Source organism: Narcine bancroftii, chromosome 2 (assembly GCF_036971445.1).
Source record: "Narcine bancroftii isolate sNarBan1 chromosome 2, sNarBan1.hap1, whole genome shotgun sequence".
NCBI lineage: Eukaryota > Metazoa > Chordata > Chondrichthyes > Torpediniformes > Narcinidae > Narcine > Narcine bancroftii.
The window spans coordinates 101,076,512-101,097,823 of record NC_091470.1 but is presented as its reverse complement, the minus strand read 5'-3'; the positions used below and the strand labels follow the sequence as shown (position 1 = coordinate 101,097,823).

Sequence of the window (21,312 nt, the reverse complement as noted above, 5' to 3'; positions counted from 1 at the left end):
ATAGGATAATGTTTTATTACTATGACAATAAATTGAATCGTGAATCTTGAAGATGTTGCACTCGTCCCCAGGGTCTGGAGATTTTCTTACAGGCAGTCCCTGGGTTACGAATGTCCGACTACGGACAACTCATACTGACGCACAGTTTTAGCCGTTCATTGGCTCGAGGAAGGAGAACGCCATCTGCCATTTTGAGTCGGATCATGTTGCCGTTAACGTTGATGATCAAAGTCGGCGTAAAATGCCTGTTAGCCTGTAATTTAGTGCAAGAAAAAGCTCAAAGCCTTTTCAATGATTTAAAAGCTACATGCGCAGGAAATCCCAACTTACCTACAAATTCGACTTAAAGACAGACCTAGGAACGGATCTCGTTTGTAACCCTAATTTAACTCCATTCAGCCGGAGTGCAGGGTGTGCAAGGGGGAAGAAAGCACTCAATGCTGATAAAGAGATGCAAAAAGAAAAACAACATTCCCCGTGCGAGAAAGCTCCAGGTGCGGCTTTGTGCGCACTTGATCGGGTTTAAGGCTGTGCCCCGAGCTGGCCTGCATGTACCTGTGTGAAAGCAAAAGGCTGCGGGCATTTCTCAGTGACTGCCTGCTGCATTGCAGGGGTGGCCACACTGGCAGCCTCTGGCGCCCTCGTGTGGGGACCAGCACCAGCACAGGTTGACTTTCATTCATGACGTGTGCAGACTTTCGTGTTTCACTGACTTTCGTTGAGAGCCAGGATTGGAATTTTCAGTTCGTACCCAAAAGTGTTGGGGAAAACTCATCAGGCCCTGCAGCATCTGTAGGAGGGAATGATTCATCAAGGGACAGGAGAAGTCCGAATATCCGCCCTGCTCGAGGATCGGGTCAGTTTTTCTGAGCAGTTCTTTTAAAATTCTAATAAAGAAGAGATGAACAGGTAAATTTTGTTAATTTATTCATTGGCAAACACAGCAGGCTTCATTCATCAAAAACGAGCAGTTTTTAAGAAAGATAAAGTCAAAACCATGGTGTCATATTGCCACTGTGCATAGAACCATAGGACATTACAACATAGAAACAGGCCCTTCAGCCCATCTGGTCTTCGCTGGATTATTTTTATACCTACTCCCACTGTTCTGCACCCCGTCCATATCCCTCCATACCCCTCCCATCCATGTACCTGTCCAAATACTTCTTAAATGTTAAAATTGGGCCCGCATTCACTAGTTCAAATGGCAGCTCGTTCCGCATGCCCACCGCTCTCTGTGCAAAGACGTTCCTCCTCATGTTCCCCCTAAACTTCTCCCCTTCTTGCTGTGTACGCATCTGTGACGCTTACGTATGCACGTTTGCACACAAAAGCCCGTTAAATTTAAAAAGATTTGAGCACTTTTGAAAAGTCTCGGGTGGTCCGGATTTCTGCCATCCAGATTGTTAGACTTCTACAGTAGGAGCAAAAAGCTGGCGGGCACCTGAATAAAAAAGGCAAAGGGAGAAGGGGCAGGGGGAGGAGCACAGACCAACAGTCAAAAGGCCATAATTGGACACGGATAGGAGAGGAAAGGTGAGACAGGGTCTGCCACTCCCCTGCGAATAATGTCTCCAGTGTTGCCTGCCACTGTGCAACGTATTGCAGGTGCCCTGTTACTCCATCCCCCGTGGTGGTTACCATTTGCTTGCCAGGGATCGGTGCAGTGGCCGTGGAAGTAACCTGTGCAACCTTTCGATTTGAAACAGTGGTTGAAGGCTGACGAGGTCAAAAAGCTCAGCAGCGGGACTCCAATCAAGATCGAAACCTCCAACCAGTTTGTGCCTCTTTTTACAGACCCTCGGGAAGTACTGGAAACCAGGAATAAGGTGAGATGCGTTTCAAAAGGTTGGATTACAATCCAATGTTACTCTTGTCAGTAAAGGGTGGCGCGTTTGATCAGGTGCAAAGTGGTAACTTTGAGAGAAACACCATTCAAAGAAAAGAAGAGAGTTGACTGTGAAGTAATTTTTTTTTAAACATACAGCACGGTGATAGGCCTTTTCCACCCAATACACCCAATTAACCTTCAACACCCGGTACGTTTTTTGAAGGGTGGAAGGAAACTCGAGCCCCCGGTGAGAATGTACAACCTCCTTACAGACAGCGCGGGCTTCGAACCCAGGTCCCAACCGCTGGTGCTGTAACAGCGTTGTGCTAACTGCTACGCATCTGTTCCACCACGGTACATGGGAAATTGCTTCCAAAACCGCCTCAAGGTGAGGCTCCTGCCCCTGGTGACCTCCACACCTTCTGCAAGGCCGGCAGAGGACGTATGCTGAAAATGCACCGTGGAATAAAGATTAGAGGGTCATGCACAGCCACATTGTGAGTGGGCAAGGGTTGAGCAGATGGTAAATGTGAGGTTATCCATTTTGGAAGGATTAATGGAAGATCTGAATATTCTTTAAATATTATTTAAAGGGTGAAAAACTACAGCATGCTGTTGTACAGAGGGACTTGGGAGTGCTTGTGCATGAATCGCAAAAAGTTAGGTTCCAGGTGCATTAGGTTATTAAGAAGGCAAATGGAATGTTGGCCTTCATCACTAGAGGAATTGAATTCAGGAGTAGGGAGGTAATGTTGCAACTGTATAAGGTACTGGTGAGACCGCACCTGGAGTACTGTGTCCAGTTCTGGTCTCCATATTTGAGGAAGGATATACTGGCTTTGGAGACGGTCCAGAGGAGGTTTACTAGGTTGATCCCTGGGATGAAGGGGTTAACTTATGATGAAAGATTAAATCGTCTAGGATTGTATTCGCTCGAGTTCTTATAGAGGAGATCTTATAGAAAATTATAGGATTATGAAGGGTATGGATAGGATAGATGTAGGAAGGTTTTTTGAGCTGGCCGGGGAAACTAAAACGAGAGGACACAGTCTCAAGATTCGGGGGAGTAGATTTAGGACAGAGATGAGGAAAAATAGTTTTTCCCAGAGAGTAGTGAATGTTTGGAATTCTCTAACCAGGGAAGTGGTTGAGGCTGCCTCATTAAACATATTTAAAATTCGGTTAGATAAATTTTTACATGATAGAGGAATTAGGGGATATGGGGAGAAGGCAGGTAGGTGGAGTTAGGTCATAAATTAGATCAGCCATGATCGTATTGAATGGCGGAGCAGGCTCGATGGGCCATTTTTGGCCTACTCCTGTTCCTACTTCCTATGTTCCTATCAGATTATTATTTAAATGGTGAGAGATTGCAGCACGCGGCCATAAAGAAGGACTCGGGAGAGCTTGTGCATTAATCGCAAAAAGTTGGTTTGCAGGTGCAGCAGGTGATCAAGAAAGGAAATGAAACGTTGGCCTTCGTTATCAGGGGGATGGGATTTAGGAGCAGGGAGGTTCTGCTGCAACTATACGAGGTCCTGGTGGGGTTGAATCTGGAGAACTGTGTGCAGTTCTTGTCTCCTTACTTGAGGAAGGATGTAGTGGCTTTGGAGGCGGTGCAGTGGGGGGGGGGATTCACCAGGTCGATGAGGGGGTTAGTCTATGAGGAGAGATTGAGTCGTCTGGGGCTGTACTCATTTGAATTTAGAAGATTGAGAGGGGATCTTATAGAAACGTATAAAATTATAAAAGGCTTAGGTAAGATAGAGGTAGGTAAGTTGTTCTCATTGGAATAGAACTAGGGGACATAGCCTCAAGATCCAGGGCATAGATTTAGGACGGAGTTGAGGAGGAGCTCCTTTTCCCAGAGGGCAGGGAATCTGTGGAATTTGCTGCCCATTGAAGCAGTGGAGATGACCTCAGTAAATATGTTCAAGACAAGTTTGGATAGGGGAATTAAGGGATATGGGAGCAGGAGATGAGCCGATCATCAGATCAGCCAGGATCTCGTTGAATGGCAGAACAGGCTGGACTGGCCGACCCCAGCTTCTATTTATTTTGTTGAACTTGAAAAAATGTTTCAAATCTTCACTGGTCACCGTCAATCTTTACACTGGGATCAGCAGGTATCTGATTGTGTGTTGGTCCCACACCGAGACTCTTCCGTTTTCTATCTTACCCGGCCATAGGGTAGGAGGAGATCATCAAACCCCTTCACTTTCCACCATTCACCGATGGCACAACTCCCCACACCTCCTCCTCCCCACCTCTAGGATACCGCTGGTTCCCAAAATTCCAGTAACCTCCAGTTGGAAGTTAATGGCCTGCCTCAATTCATTGCTGTCTGCGGAAGAGAATTGTTTTCCCGACATGATCTTACCCTGACCAGGAGGAGAATAAGAAACCGCAGAAGCAGCAGGAGACCATTTGGGCCATCGAGTGTGCTCTTCCATTCGAATCACGACTGATGTATTTTTCCTCTTAACCCAAGACCTTCGACATTACTTCTGTGATGCGCTATCGAGCAGAAAAGCAGACTCAAAACATAAAGTCTGTTCCATAGGCTTTATTCCACACAAACTTCCACAGAGCTGGCTGTAAGAGTAGCTGTGTTGCCTCTGAGACTGACATTGAGGAGCTGGATGTAGCTTATATCCTGGAAGGTGATTGGCAGCCGACCAGGTGGGGCTTGGTCCATTCAGGTCGGCTGATTGACATCCGGCCAGGTGTTGCTTTGTCTTCCAGTGCTCTTCCAGCAGGTACACAGGTTGCCCCCTTGGCTTGTTTGTTTGTTTCAGCATCATGCTGAAGAAGATTGAAAAGAGGGTTGGTGCGAGAACGCAGCCTTGCTTCGTTATTAATGGAGAAGGGTTCAGAGAGCTCATTGCTGTATCTGACCCGACCTTGTTGGTTTTCGTGCAGTTGGATAATCTACAGTAGGCTAGTGGTATATCACCACACCTTCTACCATATATGCCAGTGTATAAGACAGCACTTGAATGTTAAAAATGTCACCCCAAAACCAGGGGTTGTTACACACCAAGTCTAAAACCTGAAACTTGATAGTGAACTCTCAGTGCTCTCCCGCAGGGTCCATCCGCCCAGTCCGACTGCCATCAGCTCTGTACAGAGTTTGAACAGCCTGTTAAAGGTGCTGACAGTGGTTTATTTTAAAATATGCTAATAAAATTTAAACCTTTACCGGGTCATTTGATGTTAAAATATTGTGACAGTATCACTCAACTGGTCAATGGGATGGTTGGTAAAGGACAATCGGGGTCATCTTATACAGCGAGTATAGCTCAAAACCTACATTTTAGGTGGAATTCAGGGGTCATCTTATACACCAGGATATACGTAATCAAGAACTGATCGACTTCCACTTTAAATCTGCCCAGTGATTTTGTTCTCCACAGCTGTCTGGCAATGAATTCCACAGACTTACTGCACTTTGGCTGAAGACATTTCTCCTAATCTCTGTTCCAAATCTCAGCACAAAGAACCGATACAGTACGTTTCCCCGTATCCAAAAAGCTTGGTTTTCAGTTATTGGGCTTTTTCCAGTTTAAGCAGGCTCTGTAGCATCACTTGTATCCACGGTTAAATGGCAACAACAAACACTGGCAGGCATTCCAAGCATGAAATAAGGTTTAATAGGTACCAAAAAAAAACAACGCTGCTTACAAAAACAGCACCAACACTAGAAATTCTCCTCGACTGATTTTTCAAACTTCAACAGTTTATCCTTCTGCTTGTTCAGGTCATAGATTGTGGTCATTCTAACACCGTACTCTTCTGTTATTCATCTCACACTTACACTGCTGTCCAGTTTCGCCAGTGGCTTGACCTTCTGTTCTGTAGACAAACATGAATGCTTCCCCCTTTTCACTGACATTCATTGGGTTTTTTGCAGATCTGTCTTGCCATTTTCAGCTCTATCCTCATAGAGTGCACGAGAGCTCCGTTGTTATCAAAATGGTGCCAACAGAGAGTCAGAGCCCCACATGGGCAAGTCGGGTGATACTTTTTTTTCCAACTTGCAACGTCATGTCAGCACTGTTGAAAAGTTTGGTTAAAGGATCATTTTGGTTAACAGAACTTCAGATAAGGGGAAACGCACTGCATTCTTTGAGCTTTTTGAGGGATCTTCTAATCTGGCCAGGACATAATACTGCCCGTGAATGAGCACCCCAGGTCTCCTTGTTGCTTTCTCACTGTTCAGTCCATACACTGGTGCTACAGGGCCACACTGCTTCATTCCTGCCAGCTTTGCTGCTGCCTTGTTTAGTGGATTAACCATTCGTTCTTTTCCTGAAGGTAATTTTTTAACCTTTTAGATCCGAGAGCAGAATCGACAGGACATGAAGTCGGCGGGACCGCAGTCTCAGCTGCTCGCCGGAGTCATCACGGACAAGAGCCGCAGCCCGGTGAGTCCCAGCCCCACCTCTGCGCCAACAGCACTGGTCAGTGGATGGGCACAATGGCAAAAGGAATAGCAAGTTCTCAATGGCCAAATGGCTTCATCTTAGGCTTTGAATTCGGTTTTGTGGTTTCTGCTCAAATGCAAGCAATATATTTATTAATAGTTATTAATAGTGTGTGTGTGTGTGTGTGTGTATATGTGAATGTATGTATACATGTATGTGCATGTCTGTATATATGTATGTGCGTGTCAGTTTGTGTTTGTGTATACGTGTGTGTGTGTGTGTGTTTGGGTGTGTAGGTGTGTGCGTATATGTGTTTGGGTGAGTGTATACATGTATGCATGTGTTTGTGCACGTGTGTGTTTAGGTGTATGTGTGTGCGCGCATACATGTATGTGCATGTGAACGTGCGCATTTGTGTGCACACATTTCTGCATGTGTGTGGCACATTGTGTGTCACACGTTTGTGTACATCTGAATATATTTTTGGATGAGTGTGTACACATTTGTGATTGCCTGTACACACGTGTATGTGTGTGCGCGTGCGCGCACGTGTGCAGTGTTTGTGCCCACGTCAACGTGTGTGGGGCTGGGCGATACATTGACTGCTCACATTGTCTTTGTCAGTCTGCAGAAGGTGTGCTGCCATCAGAGGCCCCAGCCATGACCGAGCAAGATCTGCAGGCACTGGAGCCCGAGCCTGAGCCCCCAAACCCGTTCAACGAACTCACTGACCAGGAACTGGAGGAGTACAAGAGAGAGGTGGAGCGGAAACAGCTGGGTCTCGATGGTAATATTTCCAGAGTCTCTTACGCAAAAGCTGCCAGTTCAGATGGAACAATGGAAGCGATCAGTGCTGAAACAGGTCCTTGCACCCCTCCCACTTTAGCCATGATGACCTTGATGCCTATCCCCACCAGTGCCATGTGTTGGCATTAGGCCTTTATCCCTCCACTCTCCTATCAAACCGTCTGTCCAAATGCCTTTATACATTGTAATAGCATCGGCCTGCTCCAGCAGCTCGACCCAGACACACGCCGTGGATAGATGTAATGCAGAGTGGAGATGAGCTTCCCACTCTGGGAATCGTCACCAACCCGCCTTTGCACATGCTGATAAATCCCGAACTCTGGCCCGAAATGTTCACCCTCTCCCTCCCCTTTATTACTACCACAGTAAAACCCCTGTTATCCGGAATTCAAACAACCAGCAGCCTCAAGTAACCGGCAAAAAAAAAATTGTAGAAAATAAACAGGTGAAAATGCGAACGTTTAAAATTGTGGTGCCCCTAACAATTAGTTCGCTAATCGCGCAACACACAATCTCAAGCAACCGGAAAATTCAGGATTGGAAGATGCTGGATACCAGGGGTTTTATTCTTCATGATGCAGAGCTAATAGGTACAGTGAACTGAGAAAAGTGGAGGACTAGGCAATAGGGGAATTCTAGGTAGCTGTTAGGGGAGGTTGTTAGGTCAGCACGACTCTGAGGGCTGAAGGCCTGTACAGTTCCTTAAATTTCTATGTTCTTTAAACGATTAGTTTTTTTCATGAAAAGTTTGTGATATTTATCTTCAGCTCTCCCTCCCCTTCTAACTTCACCTTCCCTCTTCCCTTCCTTTTTTCCCCCTCCCATTTCCCCATCCTCTTCCCCTTCTGTCTTCCCCACCCCTCTCTCCCTCACTCTCCCCTCTCATTTCCCCCCTCCCAGTTCTCCCACTTTTCCCCCATCTTCCCCACCCTCCTCTCCCCCTCACACTTCCACATTCTATTGCCCCCTCCCAATTCCCCCATTTCCCCCTTCCCCCTCTGCCATCCCCACTCTTTCTCATTAGCTCTCTCACTACTTCTTCCCCCCCTTCCCCCCTTCCTCACCTCCCCTCTTCTCCCACCCACTCCCTCCCCTCCTTCTTTCCCTTCTTTCCCCTCACACTTCCTATTTCCCCACCCCTCCCTTTTCCCCTTTCCTCACCCCCTCCCCCTCACTACGCAACCCCGCCATCTTCCTCCCCCACCCTCTTCCCACTCCCTCTCCCCACCACCACACTCTTCCCCCTCTCTTTTCACCCCTCTGAATTCTCCAACCCTTCCAACGATCTTTTCCTACTGCTGCTCCCTACCCCTCCCTCTTCCCTCACTCCCTCTTCCCCCCTCCCTTCTACTGTAAGAAACGTTGGAATATTTCACACAGAGAGATTAAGGGCCTTCAAACAAGAAATGGGCTGAAGGCCACGTATCTGAAAACTTTATGACTTGTATCTCCCATATTATTGTCAGGTGACAAAGCAAGTTTCAAAATGGTTTCCCCTGCTCCTGGTGCATTTGTACCTTTGAAACGGAGATGTAACTTCAAGTTGTGATTGAGGTGGATCGTTGAATGCATTTCCATGAAACTGGATTCCATTATTTAAAGTTGGATCTGATCATCCATGCACTTCAAGGTTATTTTTCCACACAGGTCCAGATGAGGAGGATACCTCTGTGGGGATTTCTCCTCTAAAGACCCCACTGACTTCCCCAGCTAAATCACCCACTTCTCCCAAGTCACCAGGAGGTAAGCTATCCATGGACCTACCACTGTGCCTTTACCTCTGCATGTTCAAAAGATCGATCACTGAATCTAAAACTCTAAACTTAGCAATGATGTTGAAAGGAGCAATTAGAAGGATTGATCAAATGTCCGAGATACAATCTATTCACAGAGTTGGAACCAACATCTTTCATTCCCAGTGCGGATCTCGGCATCTGTTATTCCCAATGTTGGCCTCAGTGTCTGTTATTCCCAGTGTTGGTCCCAATGTCTGTTATTCCCAGAGTTGGTCCCGATGTCTATTATTCCCAGTGTGGATCCCAGTGTCTGTTATTCCCAGTGTTGGCCTCGGTGTCTGTTATTCCCTGTGTTGGTCCCAGTGTCTGTTATTCCCAGAGTTGGCCCCGATGTCTATTATTCCCAGTGTGGATCCCGGCATCTGTTATTCCCAGTGTTGGCCTCGGTGTCTGTTATTCCCAGTGTTGGTCCCAGTGTCTGTTATTCCCAGTGTTGGTCCCGGTGTCTGTTATTCCCAGTGTTGTTCCTGATGTCTATTATTCCCAGTGTGGATCCCAGCGTCTGTTACTCCCAGTGCGGACCCCAGTGTCTGTTATTCCCAGTTTGGATCCCAGCATCTGTTATTCCTAATGTGGACCCCGGCGTCTGCTATTCCCAGTGTTGGTCCTGATGTCTGTTATTCCCATTGTTGGTCCCGGAGTCTGTTATTCCCAGAGTGGATCCCAGTGTATGTTATTCCTATGTGGAATATGATCTTCGGATAATGTTTGCAGCAGACACTCTGTTCCTGCAGGTATTTTTATTGAATCCCGAATCTGGAATTTTTCGTGATGAGCCCAGCCCTTTGGTGTTTAATTTGGTGGGATTTGGTGTCTTGGTGTGCCTTTCGCTCGCTGTTGTGCTTGTTTGTCGGTGTGCTGTGTCCCAGGCTTTCTCCACACTTTGTTTCAATGAGCAAAGAAGCATTGTCTCCACAGCCAACAGTCTTGCTGCTCATTGCCCCCAGCCCTCAGTTCGGTGTACCCAGATGCCCCGCCCCCATCCCCCCAGCCACGGGGAAAATGTTCCATGCGGCCAGTGTTAATGTCATATACCGGCTCCCAACAAATAAACCAGTTGGCTCCGTCAGGGCCAGGAAAGTTCCTTACCCAAGCTTTTGGTCTTCCTGTTGCTTGACATGAAGGCTTGGTTGTAGAACTTGTCCCTGCCCCACTGGGGAGTTTTAACACTGGACAAGTGGCCAATGGGCACACAATGTTGGATGGATTTTCAACCACGGAGCACATCATGGCCAAGCTTTCCACTAACCAGTCACAGGCTGGGAACTGAAAATGACCATCTGTGCGGGCAGTGGGGCTGCCTCTGGTTCGCAGTGCATTCACTACGTCCTCACCTTAGACCTCAGCATAACCGCATCAGACAGCACGAACACATTACCCTCCATCACCATCTGTCTTCGTGCCAGCCATCCAGCACTATTTTTTTACCCAGATTCCACCTGACCCATTTTAATTGTTGCCCTCAATGACTCCCCCACCGCCCCTGGATTTTGGCCACTGATCCATAATTTAGGGACAGTTTACAGGGACCATTTAACTACCATCCCACATACCTGTGGGATGTGAGAGGAAACCAGACCAAGTTGTTTTGAGTTAAAACTCAGCAGGTCCAACAGTGTCCTTTATATAACAAAGGTAAGAATATGTAACTGACATTTTGAACAAAATTGACAAAATGCTGGCAGGTGTCCAAGTTAAAAGGGTTGTTTTGACATTTTCCTGACTCACCTGTCCACAGACCAGCATGGATATGGTGCACCGCCTGCTGCAATACTCATGGGGTCAGACAGCACCGGCAGAGGACCAGCAGCCCATCATGTCTGCGCTGGTCACTAGGCACCTGTCTACCTCATCCTAACTAGCATTGTGCAACCCCATCAACATCATTTGCGCTCTCGTTCCTTTCTGTATGTGTACAGATGCATGCACACAGTCAAATGTGCACAGAGTCGCCCATAGAGAGGCCCAAGCACATGGGCGCGCAAACACAAGGCGAGCACATATGCATATAGTCGTGTGTGCAAAGACGCATACTCAGATAAGCATGCACACAGATGCATGCCCACAGACAGGCGCACAGGCAAGCATGCACTGAGAGACCCGAGCGTGCGCGCGCCCACAGACATCCACAGACGTGCACGCAAAAACGCACCCACAGATGCGCGCACACAGGCATGCACACGCACACACACTAACAAGGGTGCATACAGCCACACACCCCCGCATCGCAGCCAATCAACCCACTGACCAGCCCGAGCCCTGCAGTCAAGCCGCCTGAAGTCACTTCCACTGTGAACAGGTCAAGGTTTTGAGAGCATCCTGACAGTGTTCAGGACAAGCTGTGGACGGAATGCTGGGTCGGGCGCCCCTGCGAAGAATTTCTGGGCAGAACCAGAGGCTTGACACCTTGGCAATGCCTCCAGTGTTGTGGACTGCACCCCCTCCTCTTGCAGAGAGTGGGTGCTAGAGTCCCTGTTCTGGCATCTCGCCCAAGAACACCAGTGTCCCCAATGCAATTGCATTGCATCTAATGAGGGGAAGGTTGAGAGGGGTGAGGGCTTGACTGTTTGACTGAAATCTGATGCTTCTTCATTCCTGTACGTGTGCTGATGTCGGCTTCTTGCTCATTCGTGGCCATCTTGTTCCATTCTTGTTCTCTTTTTTCCCCCTTTTGTTTGGCTCTCGCTATAAGGAGATTCTCATGCCACTGAGTACTTATCACTGTAGTAAGTATATTGTTCAACCACCCCCCCCCCCCAACCTCCAACCCACCATGCTCTCACCTTGGGAGCCCCCACCCCCTCCTACCCTCGCAATCCTCGAGACACCCCCTCGCCCTGCCATCAGGCGATGCAGAAGGGATGGAGCTGCAGGCTGAGTTGATGCTTGCTTAACCAGCCATGCATTTCATGTGTCACCTGAGGTTGCAATTCAGCTCCCCTCTGCAACGGACTATCCGATGACCAGGACCAGGCTGCACACTCCCTCATCAATGACCACGATTCTCCCCGAGTTTGCCCATGAACCACCCCGCACTCTACGCAGGTGAAATACACATCGAGGCTTTGTGCCAATCATTTGAAAGCTGAACGTGGGATTTGTTTGGACATTGGGCTGCACGGTTAGCATAATATGGGTTTGTACGCTCTCCCCAGGTCTCCATGGGTTTTATCCAGGTGCTCTGGTTTCTTCCCACCCTCCAAAACGTTGGGGTATTTGGACCCGTGGCCCAGAAAGGCCTGCTGCATATCTAAATTTTAAAAAATACATTATTTAAGATTGAATCTTGATTACTGTAAAATGAGATAAGCCAATGAATAACCTAGAACAGCACAATGCTTGAATGGTTCAGAGTTGACATCAACCATTCTCAGCTATGACCCCACCCCCGGATTCAAAATTAATGGACCCTGTGAATCAGTTGTTGTGGTTTATGCCCCCATTGAGAATGGCTGATGGTGTCAATTCATGATTCATTCAATTTATACGTTTCAACATTTAGGAGTAGATGGGACAGGGAATATGGTCCAAATATAATGCCCAATATCCCATCATTTCACTTCTGGGGAGTAAATGACTCAGTAATGGTCTATATCTGCCTCTTGATACTGACAGTGTTTCACGTGGATTGATTTGCCCAGTGATCACTGTCCCTGTTTTCAAAGGTGCCCTATGCAGTGTTCACCCACAGTGGGACAGGAAGGGTTCAGTCCCATCCCAGCATACTGGTTCAAGGTGCATCTTGCTGCATTGAGCTGCCATCCTTCTCCCAGCTTTATCCTGCTCATGAAAAATCTGATCCCAGACTTGACCCCATACTCCCTGGCCGCAGCCAATGTCAATAACCTCCGCTTCCTCGGCCCCACCCAGCTGTGACTTGTGGAGACTCCCCCCCACCCCAACACCCCCCCCAGCTCCCCCCCACCCACTGCGTGCTTTGTTTGATCATTGTGTGCTTATGGATTACTTTGCTGAAGTCTTTCTGTCCCATTGACCGCTTGCCTCCATACCACAAAGGCTGCAGGCTCAACTGGGAGAAGGATTTCCCCCCCCCCCCCCCAGACAGTATCATCACAACTCTCCCCTTGTGGTGGTTGGCGGGGTGGTGGGAGGAGGGAGGGGGAACGAATCCCTGCAAAATCATGCGAGTTGAGATGTATTCAAAGGAATTTTGCTTGGAGTGACCCCCAGTCCCCCCCCCCTCCATACTGGCTTCATCAGTACAGAGCCACGCAGGGGACCCTCTGAGTTCGAGGACCTAATTCGTTGAAGATGTTCAACTATTGCTTTGGTTCCTGCACCAAGTGCAAGTGTTCAGATGGCCTGTGGTCCACCCCAAGGCATTCTGCAGTGGTCAGCTTTGGCAATGGACCTCTAGAGCATTGAGTTCCATTTGGACTTGACACATTGCAGCTCTGAGCTATTGTGCTTTTCCTTCCCCCCCACCCCCTTCCCTCAAGAAACCAAGCTGCTGGATGACTCCGAGACAGCCCCCGACGAGGTGTTCAATGGGAAGGAGGAGGAGCTGTCTGTGGAAGAGCAACTGAGCAAAGGCATGCGGCAAGTGACGACCAATGGGGAGAACGGCACCGAGGCCCCCGTCAATCAGGCAAAGGAGAAAACCGAGTCTGTGACCAGTAACCCACTCACGCCCGAGGGCTCCCCTTCCAAATCCCCGTCCAAGAAGAAGAAGAAGTTTCGCACCCCATCTTTTCTAAAAAAGAGCAAAAAGAAAGAGAGAGCAGAATCCTGAGTTGGGAGGGGAGAGGGAAACACGCACACAACAGCTTGTTTGAAGGAGTTGGACGGGGGAACTGTGGAATATATCAGCGACAGCAATGGAGGGCACCCATTTTTGCCACGATTGCACTCTGCATGTTGTCCAGAGTGGCAAATCACTGCAACCCACCGAAACACAGGGCGCCCGAATTTCACTGCTCACGAGTTTTGCTCCACTTCTTTTCAATCTGCATTATCTTAACAAATCAAGTGACCGCCGATTTTAAATGGGCTTCAGGGTTCAAATAAAACTTTGCAGGTGGAAATCCAGTGATTAGCTCCCAGATGAATCTTATTCCGCCTCCGTCCTGCCAATATCTCGTGCGGCAGACCTGAGGCCCCCTGAGCTGCGCTGAGCAGGGAGCGCGCTGTGCGACTGTGCCCCAGATATGATGGGTAGAGTCCTTCAAACTGGTGCCTTAAGCTTGGGCCTCAAAGGTGGGGGGGGCAGTGAGAACTGGGAGGAATGTGTACGTTTGAGGCAGCTGAAGAAACCTCATTGTAACCTTGGTGCAGTTATTGGAGCTCAGCAGGGGAGCAGGTTAGTGTCATAGGATGACAAAATATCCGGGACATTTTGAATCTTGGGAAGGGAAATATTACAGGAAGATCAAACTCAAACAGGGAAGGGATAGAATATCGATTGGGTAATTGGGTTAACTGATGACATCCAGGCTGCCTCGTTGCTCAGTCAGTTTCCATGCAGTGGTTGGTGAGTACTTCAAATATTTACTGTTGATAAGAAGATTGTGACTGCTCATTTGCTGAATCCATCTTTGAGATGGAGTTTCATTTGAATCCCTTAACAGCCACCCGTGAGGCTTATGCAGGCGAGGGGAAACGTTCACACATGATCATTGCAGCTGCCCTCACCCCTCTGGGCTTCATTCACTCTGGCAGCCCCCCTCCACCAACCCTCCGGCAGTCTTCCCCCACTCCCCCAACACCCTCTGGCAGTGCCCCCTCACTCCCTCCCTCCCTCAATCCCCTTTCCCCTCCAGCGGCCCCCCTCAAACCCCTCATTCCCTTTGGCAACCTCCAGCTGCCCCCCTACTCCCTCCCTCCCTCAATCTCCTTTCCCCTCCAGCAGCCCCCCTCCCAAACCCCTCATCCCCTCCAGCATCTCCCACCCCCTCCAGCAGTACCTCATGCCTCCTTAACCCCTCCGGCCCTCAGCCCTGCTCTGGCAGCCCCACTCACCCTCTCCTGGCCTCTCACCCTCCAGTCTTCACTCCTTCCATCACACCCCCTTCTGGCAGTCCTCCTCAACCTCCCTTCACCCCCTCAGACCCGCTGGCAGTCTCCCATCTCACCCCTTCCAGCTACCCACCTCATCCCTTCAAAATATCTGTAAAATGTCAGTAAACCTTTAGTTTCACAGTGAAAATGAGATGCAGATGTTTGATCCTGGAATTTGCATTTCTTCTCTAAACTGGTTCGTCAGATAATGCTGAAAGTTCACGTTAAAAATGAAAAGATATCTTGAGCGTTTCTCCCTCTACACTCTCTCTCTCTGCCCACTCCCTCTACACACTCTCTCTCTCTGCCCACTCCCTCTACACTCTCTGCCCACTCCCTCTACACTCTCTCTCTCCCCACTCCCTCTACACTCTCTCTCTCTCTCTGCTCTCTCTGCCACACCCTCTACACACTCTCTCTCTCTGCCCACTCCCTCCACTCTCTCTCTCTCTCTCTGCCCACTCCCTCTACACTCTCTCTCTGCCCACGCCCTCTACACTCTCTCTCTCCCCACTCCCTCTGCACTCTCTCTCTCTGTCCACTCCCTCTACACTCTCTCTCTCTCTGCCCACTCCCTCGACACTCTCTCTCTCTGCCCACTCCCTCTACATTCTCTCTCTCTCTGCCCACTCCCTCAACACTCTCTCTCTCTGCCCACTCCCTCTACACTCTCTCTCTGCCCAACTCCCTCTACACTCCCTCTACACTCTCTCTCTCTCTCTGCCCACTCCCTCTACACTCTCTCTCTCTGCCCACTCCCTCTCTCTGCCCACTCCCTCTACACTCTCTCTCTCTGCCCACTCTCTCTACACTCTCTCTCTGCCCACTCCCTCTACACTCTCTCTCTGCCCACTCCCTCTACACTCTCTCTCTCCCCACTCCCTCTGCACTCTCTCTCTCTGTCCACTCCCTCTACATTCTCTCTCTCTACCCACTCCCTCTACACTCTCTCTGCCCACTCCCTCTACACACTTTCTCTCTGCCCACTCCCTCTACACTCTCTCTCTGCCCGCTCCCTCTACACTCTCTCTCTGCCCGCTCCCTCTACACTCTCTCTCTGCCCACTCCCTCGACACTCTCTCTCTCTCTGCCCACTCCCTCTACATTCTCTCTCTCTCTGCCCACTTCCTCTACACTCTCTCTCTGCCCAACTCCCTCTACACTCCCTCTACACTCTCTCTCTCTGTCCACTCCCTCTAGACTCTCTCTCTCTCTCTGCCCACTACACTCTCTCCATTCTCTCCCAATCTGAGTGGATACTAATGTTGCCAGTGAGGTATTGAAATTTGACTTGAATGACCTACTGTTGGGTCAGGGAGGCACCATCCTCCCCTCGACTGTGGTTTTACAAACCTCTACGCCCATATTAAGCACTTGCCAGACAGGTGGTGGATCTGTGGAGTGTACTGCTGGAGGAAGTGGTAGATCCAGGTCCAAATGGAACATTTGAAAGACATTCAGAAAAGTACAAGGTTTCGAGGGACTTGGACCAAATATAGACATATGGAATTAGCTCAGGTAGGCAACCTGGGTCAGCATCGACACACTGGGCTGAAGGGCTGTTCCCATTCTGTAAAACTCTATGACTCAAGATCATACAACAGCATTCTCCAGTTCTCGGTGCAAAAACATGCAGACACACAACCAGACATAACACATACAGACAAGCAATACGTGCACAGCACGTATATAAAAATAAACAAATATTGTTTAATACATAGTGGAATCTTGGTTGGTTAGCGTGTTAAGTTCCTTAGGTCATTCGGCGTTCTCACTTCCCGTGGGGAAAAAGCTGTTCCTCAGCCTGGTGGTGCTGGCTCTGATCCTCCTGTATCACTCCACCGATGGGAGCAGCTGGAAGACGCTGTGTGCAGGGTGGAAGGGGTCCTCAACTCCACATAGTGATCATGGTTTTGCTTTAAAGGAATCTCCGCTGATGTTGTGGAATTGTAATTAAATATTGGAGCTGCACAGGTAACATCCGGGAAACAGAATCGAGAGCCGGTAATTCCAACAGCGACGGGGATTAAAGCCATTTTGATTTAGATTTTGACAATACAACAGGCCCTTTTGGTCCACTAGCCAATCCCGCTCAATTACACCCAACTGACCTACACCACCCCCCCATATGTTTTGGAGGGTGGGAGAAAACCTACGCAGACACAGGGAGAACATACAAACTCCTCGCAGGGTCACTGCTGTGGTAACAGCGTTGCGCTCACCATGCCACCCATTCTCGCTGCTCCTCCCGAGTTCATGGAACAACTCCAGCCTATCAAAGGATAGTCATCCGAGCTGCACCTGGACTTTGAATGTTGTTAAAGGAAAACGTTTGCATTCACCTTATTCATATATGCTCAATTCCAAAGGTCCTGGGCTTCAAGACCTACTATAAATATTCAAGCACAAAAATTAAGTAGTTCTCCATGCACTGGGGCACTTACTTTTGAATGAGAAGTTGAACTGAGGTTGCTTCTGTTGTCAGGTGTGTAATTTTTTTTAAAAAATACGGTCCACAAATCTATTCAGCGAGCAAGGGAGTCATCTAAGGAGCACTGGTTAATATTTATCCGTAGAAAATTTCAAAGCCAAATTTTTTGATTCACTGCAGGAAGTTGGTTGCTGGTGTGTTTCTTCCACCATGTCAAAAGTGACCACACTTCAGGCAGACCTTATTGGCCGTCAAGAAGTTTGGCATGTCTTGCAGTTGTAGAAAGATCAATGAGAATGTGGGTTCCTTCTCTGCTGTCGATATTCTGTGATTGCCGTGGGCAGCTGAGTGGACCTGATGCTGTGTAACGTTGTGAAACCTTAGGAAAAGAGTGTTCCCATCTGGGTAGGCTGCATCCCATTGGTATGAACATTAAATTTTTCGATGTCAAGTGATTCACACCTCCTATGTTCCTGCCTCACTCTCGCTCTCTCTCCAGTTCTCTGATTTTTGGCCCCTTTCCCATGCTCCCCTCCACCATCCATTTTCTTCTCCTTCCCCTCTTTGCTTCCATCTATTACACTATCTCCTGTTGGCCTGTCACCCCCTCCATGGTCCACCGATCCCCTTCTGGCCCCTGTCTCACCTGTGGCGTTGAAGTAGACCCACACTGTAATAAAACAAACAACAGCAGAACCAAAGAGCGTACAGTCACTTCTTTATTGCAGGAGTGAGGAGTACAAAGAAAGTGTAAACAATGTAACTCTTTCCCTGCATGAGGCCTCACTCAGAGTACACAGAATCCTTGCACAACTTATATAGTTCTTTGGACTGATGACGACGTGCAGTTTTACATGTTTTTCACTGATTGGGAATCTAATGTTGTTGCTGTTCCTTTCCTTTGCTGTTTCTGTGAAATATTATCCAGTAACCTTCCCAGCACCATTATGATGTACCATTTATCTTGCCTCATACTCCCATCCCGTTCTCGTCATTCCACGCTCTGCAACTGTAGACTGCTTTATTTGCTAACCCATTAATTCTTGTTAGCTGACTTGCTTCAGCAGAAGCCCCATGATTCTTTACAGGAGCACCATTAGGGGCCATTCATCTCCTAACCATCCTTTACACTGGCTATCTCGCTTCTCCATTCTCAGTCCCTATACAGAGTATTGACCCGAAACGTTGACAATTTCTCCCACACTCTCCAAGTTCCTCCGGTTTTTTTTTTGCTCCCTTTCCAACACCTGCAGTCTCTTGCCTGCTTGGAAAAGTAGCGTCAAGCAAGGATGGTGCTGAAGACTGATGGTTGCACCAGACTTGCTGCCTGGTGTTGCTGGAGTTTATAATGTGAGAACTGAGCCAGGCCACCATTGGATGCTTTGCTCATTGTGATATGCAGACGTTTTCCCTTTCTCCATTGGTCAAATTAAGAAAGTAAACGCACCCTGTGATCCTGAGTACAAAGCGCAAAAGGTTTCTGAATTACTCTACAGATGGACTGCTCTGCTTACATTCGACAGTGTGTTCTGTGAGTTAATCCCTCAATATCAATGGCAACTCCCTACCACCAGCCCTGGTCTGAACTATTGCACTGTACCTTAAAGTAAGTCCAAAAGGACCTTTCACCTCCCCCCCCCAAATGTTCCTTGCATCGGCACATTCTGGGGGGGAGCACACTGCACGAATTTATCCTGGCTACCTGCTTGATTGCCTGTCATGAAACAGCTTCCACCTCCTGGAAGAAACAAATTTGACAATAAAGATAGAAACCAAATATCAAAAACAAAAGTTTATTGCCATTGATATTTACTGCCTTCGCTGTAAATAAACCATTGGTTCCAAATTCTTACTGTTTGCAACCATAGCACTTAAAAAGAAAGATATATTGTCCCACGACTTGATGTGCTTGTTTTTAGAGAGCTATGTTACTTGTGTTGTCTGTCTCTGACAATCTTTGCTGAACATCACAATCCAATGTAATGTACATGGCTTGATGTCAATATATAAGGAAAATGCTGGTGCCTCACTCTGATCAGGCTACCTGTAAATACTCATTTATTTCCGCTGGATGTGTGCCTCGGTCTTTGTATTCCAATGTTCTGCACTGTAATTAAAATGAACCTTGAACTGGCTACTCCGAAACTGTGTTCTGTTGTTCCCATCGTGGCAAATCCATTGGCAAAATGGTTGGGGAAGTCTCTCTTCCGGTACACGGGAGTCCCCCTGGTTCCACCTGTGGACGTGTGTTGAATCAGAAGGTGCTTGGAGCAGGAACAGCAACACCGAGCCAGGGTGGAGTTACCATCATTGTCCTGAGGGACCCAAAACTGATAGTTTCGGTAGCTTTTTCACCAGAGTTTTATCTGTTGCATTTGGAAGTGCAGTAAAAGCACTGGTATCTGAAATTCAAGCAACTAGCAGACGTAAGCAATTGTGGGGGGGAAGCAAGGAAAATAAGTTTTAAAAATTAAAATAAATAATAGGTAAAAATATGTAATTGGTGAAAACAGGAGCAAATATTCAGCCAGCGGAGGGCTTTGCTCGTAGCAGCTGTTGGAATAAAGTTGTGTTTGAATAAAATGGTGTCGCCCGGGATAGAGAGCTGTTGGATGCCATTCACCGTTGGGGTGACCCTCTTAAAGTGTTTCCTTATCCCTGCTTAGTAAAAGTTGCCCTGGTCAGATGCTTTATCTGTAAACTTTGTGGGTGGGGGGTGGAGGAGGGGGTTAATTATTTATAATGTTATTGTTTGACTTTTGGGTGGCTCCATGGAGGGGGAGGAACCTGCAGATGCAGCAACAGTTAAATGTTTTCAAAGAATGTGACTGAAAATAAAGTATAACTGTTTAAGGTTTATATATTCATGCAGGTGAGGTTTGTTCAGTGTAAGTACAATAGAGTATTTTTGTCTTTTAAACTATTTATTCTTAATGCAGGTGTATTAGGCATTGTAAGTCTCAAGCAACCGGAAAATACACTTATCTGGCATCTACCAATCCCCATAGGTGCCAGATACCAGGGGTTTTACTGTGGTTCTCACCAAAAAATATAAATTAAAAGATAATAGCTATAAAGTGTAAAATCTAAATGACTGGTTAGATTGATGGAACCCATTTTTCTAAATTCAGAACTCCTGAATTTATAATGTTTGATAATAAAACAATTAACTCAAGAACACGGCATTGTCACCTCACACTTCAGAGTCATTGAATCATTCCATTTATTAAACACTGCCGTCGGACAGCAGCATCAATCATCAAGGATTTGCACTACCCAGCGTGCACTCTGTTCTCACTGCTGCCATCGGGAAAGAGGTATCGGTGTCACAAGAATCACACCACCAGGTTCAGGAACAGCTGCTCCCCCTCCACCATCAGACTCCCCAATGACAAACTCAATCAGGGACTCATTTAAGGACTCTTACATGTTATTGATTTTTAAGTTTGTTTCTCTCTGTATTGCACAGTTTGTTTACATGTACCCATGGTAGTAATTCTGCCTTGATTGCAGGAAAAAGAATCTCAGGGTTATATGCGCTCTAACAAGTATATTTAATGAGGCAGCCTCTATTGCTTCTGAGGGCAGAGAATTCCACACTACACCCTAGGAAACACACTTTCTCCTCTGTCCTAAATCTACTCCGGCGCTATGTCCCTTAATTCTAGTCTCACCTAGGAATGGAAACATCTTTCTTGCTTCAGTCTTATGAATCACTTTCATAATTTTATATGGTTCTATAAGACACTCTCTTGTTTTTATGAATCCTGGGATATTCAATCTCTCCTCATAGAGTCACTCCCTCATCTCTGCAATCAACCTGCACCATCTCTTAAGCCAAGTGCAGACCCATCTGTATCAGAAGGCTATCAGGCATCAGATGAAAAATAAGCTCTGCAGCCCACCGAGTATGCCCGGCCATTTAATCAAGAGCTGATCCATGTTCCCACTCAGCCTGTAGTACTATCGATCAACTACATTAGACAGAGAGTTGTAATTAAT

The 21,312-nt window shown here is 47.6% G+C and overlaps 1 protein-coding gene across 4 annotated transcripts in view; it reads left to right on the top strand.

Annotated features, from left to right (window-relative positions):
• add2 (adducin 2 (beta)) overlaps positions 1 to 19,445 on the top strand; it is a 101,969-nt gene extending 82,524 nt beyond the window's left edge. For all 4 annotated transcript variants that reach the window (XM_069917724.1, XM_069917725.1, XM_069917722.1 and 1 more), the window contains 5 exons: positions 1,710 to 1,829; positions 6,169 to 6,258; positions 6,883 to 7,045; positions 8,713 to 8,808; positions 13,322 to 19,445. In XM_069917724.1, coding sequence (XP_069773825.1) covers positions 1,710 to 1,829; positions 6,169 to 6,258; positions 6,883 to 7,045; positions 8,713 to 8,808; positions 13,322 to 13,614 — 762 coding nt within the window. In that variant the 3' untranslated portion in view covers positions 13,615 to 19,445. The remainder of the gene's footprint in view (positions 1 to 1,709; positions 1,830 to 6,168; positions 6,259 to 6,882; positions 7,046 to 8,712; positions 8,809 to 13,321) is intronic.
• The last annotated feature ends 1,867 nt before the right edge of the window (positions 19,446 to 21,312 follow it).